This window comes from Pyrus communis, chromosome 16 (genome assembly GCF_963583255.1).
Source record: "Pyrus communis chromosome 16, drPyrComm1.1, whole genome shotgun sequence".
NCBI lineage: Eukaryota > Viridiplantae > Streptophyta > Magnoliopsida > Rosales > Rosaceae > Pyrus > Pyrus communis.
The window spans coordinates 11,981,869-11,986,703 of NC_084818.1; the positions used below are offsets into that span (position 1 = coordinate 11,981,869).

A 4,835-nucleotide genomic window follows, 5' to 3' on the forward strand; every position below is an offset into this window, starting at 1 on the left:
TTTTACGAAAACACCGCGACCCATCAGATCCGTAACCATCAACTGTATATAGCAACCCGCTTTGTCTGGCCAATCAAATCCTTCTCTGTCCATTTTCGCGGGTGAAACGATCGGCAAACCACTTCAAACTTCGCCGATTTCAGACCATGGACTCGGAATCAGGTTCGTCGCAAAGAACCCTAATTTCGATTTTGTCTACTCAATCGCTGAGCATGCTTCTCTATGTGTGCGCATTTTGCAGTAACTGAGTTCCTGAGCTCCGTTCCTCTGCTTCAGAGGCTCCCCAGCTCCTCTCTCAAGAAAATCGCCCAGCTCGTCATCGTCAAACACTACGGTCAGTTTCTATCAGTAAATCCTTATACTTTATGTGCAGATACGTATATAATACTGTGTATGTATAGTTTTTGTAAGGAGTGTGTTGTTCGCGAAGCCGAAACTGGGGACGGGTTTACTTCATATTGGAAGGAGAGGTTACTTTGATTTGATTGCTTGTTGGTTAGTTGAATTGGAAGTCGGTGAGCTGGAGTCTGATTCGGTAGGCTGCTTACACAGGCTGAAGTTACTGTTTCTGCTAATGATGATGAAGGAAATCGACCCGAGATAAAATTGAAACGATATGTTATTTTGGTTATGGTGAGAACTGGGAACTCATTTTTATCTTTCCCGTTTTTGAAATTAAGAAGTTGGTTACTTTTCAATACGCTTTTTGTGGGGCACTGAGAATTGTTTAACTGTTTTTAAGCATATGATTTGAGATAGGGTTTCTACTTTCTACAATCTGTTTCTGATCTTTAGAGATTGCTTGATTTGATATTGTCAAATGGTACATGGATTTCCACGTTCAGTATGTTGTTACTGTAGTTTAATTGGATGCGATATTAGTTGAGGTATTGACATGAAACCAGACACAGGTAGTTGTCCTTGATTACTTTGGATAAAGTTGTATTTTGGTTTAGGCTACAAATGATCAATCTTTGTACTTAAGATTTTTGGATGACAGATTGTGAGGCATTGGCCTATGATTTGTAATATGTAGCTGGAATTATAAGTGTCAAATGATTGCTTTATCTAAGGTAGTTGAAATATAAATATTATATCTTAGCTTTTCATTTTTCCTTTTTGTCTGCTTAGAGATTATAAGTCGCAAGCCTGGGCTTTAATAGTAGATTGGGCGGTATAGATAGGGGCAACTTCGCAATCCTCTTTTATTGTTTTTCTGTGACAACGTTATCTATCTGGTTGCTCAAGCTCACAAGATTTTCCTTTAAAATGCTGTCTTATGTATGATAACAGTGGTTTCTGACATGTTCTTACTTGTGGCAGCTGATTTTCTTGGTGCTAGTGTCACGCCCCGATCCTGACATACGTCCAGGATCAACACTTGACGTCACCAAATACTCGTATATCTAACATACCCCGTCTCCGGGATATGAATAAATCACCACTCAAGGTCCAAATTGCATAGTAATTTCCAAATATTTTATGGCTGCATCTAACCTCCTCGTTAGACTGCCTACGTATCCTCAATAGGGATCAAGCCCTTTGTAGTTCACCATTTCACTATACTCGAGCATTCATCACATAAGTCGTTATGTCCCAACAAAATATCACAATGTATATCGTGCAATCCTTCAAAGAATAAATGACGAAGCACAATCATATTCTCTCGTCATATTTAGCAACAAATCTAGTCATAACAATAACAATGATATCCAACATAATAATCCCACAAGACGAATAACATTTCCACTTCATCCATCACATAAATCATCACGTTCCCACATAAAATCACAATTCATAGCGTGTAACATATTAAAAAATTAACAAAGCACAATATTATTCTCTAGAAATATTAATCAACTAAAATAATCATAATAACAACACTCATATCCAACGTCATTCCACAATCCCGTCAATTAATCAATTCGTGAATCAAGATGCACAATCTTAGCATTTAATTACGTTAATCAAGTAATGCGATAACAAAACATTTCACGAATTTAACCAAGGAACTCTATATAATTCCCCACTTGGATTATGAGTAATAAACATGGTAATTCTAATTTATATTCACAATATCTATTGTGGGTAATTGCTATCCACTCAAATTTAGGATTCTAAGATCACCTTAAGGAAATGAACAAGAGCAAGGATTCCAGACCACTCTACGAAATCCAACAACATCGGGTTCCGGACCACTCAACGGAACCAAAATATCAAGCGGTTTTCTCGTAATCTACCCAGACTTGTCATATGTAAAGTCAATGCCTACATTATGGGATTGGTGCACTAGCAATTCAGGCACTCAGATACGCTGCGAGGCTCGGGTGAGTGACAATAATATAAGCATGTGATACAATAATAAAACCAGCGATCAATCACAATTTATAAACCTTGAATATAAATCATTCATAAGAAATCAATACCAAACTTTTGAAAACTCCAAGGGGGTCACCCAAACATCCAACGGTTCGTTTGAAACAATCGCAACATCTCACAACCATATTCTCATACACAATGAAAAGTAGGGTTAGAGCGACACAGTTCGTTCGAAGTCTACATCTTTGAAGCTATTTCAATCCAAACTCAATGAAACCCAAGGGGGATGCGATCCTGGACCATCACTCAACGGAATCGCGGAGTAAGAGGGATTCCAGACCATCACTCAATGGAATCCCAACTAGGATACGATTCCGGACCATCACTTAACGGAATCGCGGAGTGGAGTAGGAAGGATTCCGGACCATCACTCAACAGAATCGCGGAGTGGAGTAGGAAGGATTCCGGATCACCACTCAACGGAATCCGAACCAGGACACGATTCCGGACCATCACTCAACGGAATCGTGGAGCACAATGCATAACAACCAATCAATGAAACAACACATGAATCAAGTTACTCAAGTTATAAAAGCTCAACGAAACAAGAAATGAAATAATGAAACGAGCGTTGACACATGTTTCGAAGTAACAAACCCCATGACAATGGGTTAACGATCCACCACTAGCCCTCACCTTTCATCAAATCAAGCCAATCATACAAACAAACCATATTTCCAATATGCACATCAAATCCCACTTCATATAACTACATTGATGGCTAAATATAAAACTTAACAATTTATAGGAAACATAACTATAAAACCATTTCATATTCACATATATTAAGGTCACTCACATTTCATCATATCATACCATTTATGTAAATCAACCACCTTTCGAATATGCACACCAAATCACATATCACGATAATCATTAGTACACAAGCCAAATCATGTTTAATAAACATAGGTCTATGGCTAAATATATATATATATATATATATATATATATATATATATATAATCACATTTCAATGGAAATCACATTATAAAACCAAATCATATTCACAGGTGATATCAATATAAGAAATCAAGGTAATAACCATATCACATATGTTAAAGTTTGGTGACGATCCAACGGTCGGATCGTCGATTCACATTTTTACCAATTAACGTATCGTAAAGAATTTAAGTTCCAACCATCAACCTATGTCATACAATTACCAAAATTGAGCTCAAGGCATCTAATTTAGCCTAAGAGTGACATCGACGGCCCCCTGGCCATGCGCCGCTGCATGTGCCACCATGGGTGGTAGTCGGTCGTCCCGACTCGCCTGAAAAATCCAACTATTTCCAAAAATTAACAAAATTTACATGAATGGAGATCTCAAAGAGAGAAACAACTTTCATACCTGCCACAAAGTCCAAAAGTGGACGGAAGGGGGTCAATTTTACCCACAAAGCTGACGGGTGCCTAAAACTTCCCGACGTCGATTCGTCGTCTACAGTGCTCCAACGGGGTCAAGGTTGGTTGGGATTTTCTTCTGGGATGATGGACTACAAAGCCCAAGGGGTGACATTGGCCTTTGCTTTACCGATTTGTCGGAAAATTGAAAAAGGTGGTCAAAGTACTATTGATTTTCGTCGACTTTCGTGGCCTCAAACCGCCACATACCGTGGTTAATCAAGGTGGTTCATGGGTGGGTTTTGTAGAGGGGAATGAGAGCTCCAAGATGGTGGTGGTGGTGTCGAAAATCTCCACCGGAGTTGGCCGGAATCGGCCTTGGAAAATGGGAGCTCGCGGTGGGTGTGGGTCGACGGGAAGGCTACTCCCCCTTCTTTTTTTTCTTTTTTTTTTTTCTTCTTCTTTTCTGATTTCTCATTGGTCCTCCATCCCCTTTTAATTTGATTGGTCCCTTTCTCTCTTTACTTAAGGCTGATTAGTTAGTCTTCCTACAAGTGGGAGTTCAAATAATTTAATTACCTTTAAATAACCAACTTCAAACGTCCATAATTATACCGTTATAATCCGGACTCGCAAACGGCTTTCGTCTATACGTTTGTGAGATCGAGCTCTATTCAGAAATATAAATTGTGACCTCGAAAGATTTACGGATTTTAAATAATTAATTTCCAAACTTCAAATTTCGCAACTGGTTTGATTAAAATCTAAATTCAAATAAATTAATATAAATTCCCAAAAATAACATAAAATTTCAATAATAACAATGTGTAGATTATAACAGTGAAATCCGGGAACGGGATTTCACAGCTAGCCCATGAGAATTGCACTCTGCTGCAGCCAAAATCAATCTGAAATGCTGATAAATCTCAAAAGACATGCTCTCTTATTGAAAATATATTGCATCTGGATCCAATTGAAGTATTTTTCTACCAAAATTTTTCTCTTATACATTTATTTCTGCTCTGAATATGCCAGATGTAAAGTGATTCTAGATTTTTGTTCTTTATGAATAGAAATGTATACTGCATTTTGGAACTATTCTGAGTAAA

At 38.0% G+C, this 4,835-nt stretch overlaps 1 protein-coding gene across 1 annotated transcript; it reads left to right on the top strand.

Annotated features, from left to right (window-relative positions):
* LOC137719565 (uncharacterized) lies at nucleotides 1-899 on the top strand. Its single transcript, XM_068458603.1, has 3 exons — nucleotides 1-162; nucleotides 242-334; nucleotides 402-899. The coding sequence occupies exons 1-3, from the start codon at nucleotides 147-149 to the stop codon at nucleotides 602-604; spliced, it is 312 nt and encodes a 103-aa protein (XP_068314704.1). The 5' UTR covers nucleotides 1-146; the 3' UTR covers nucleotides 605-899.
* The last annotated feature ends 3,936 nt before the right edge of the window (nucleotides 900-4,835 follow it).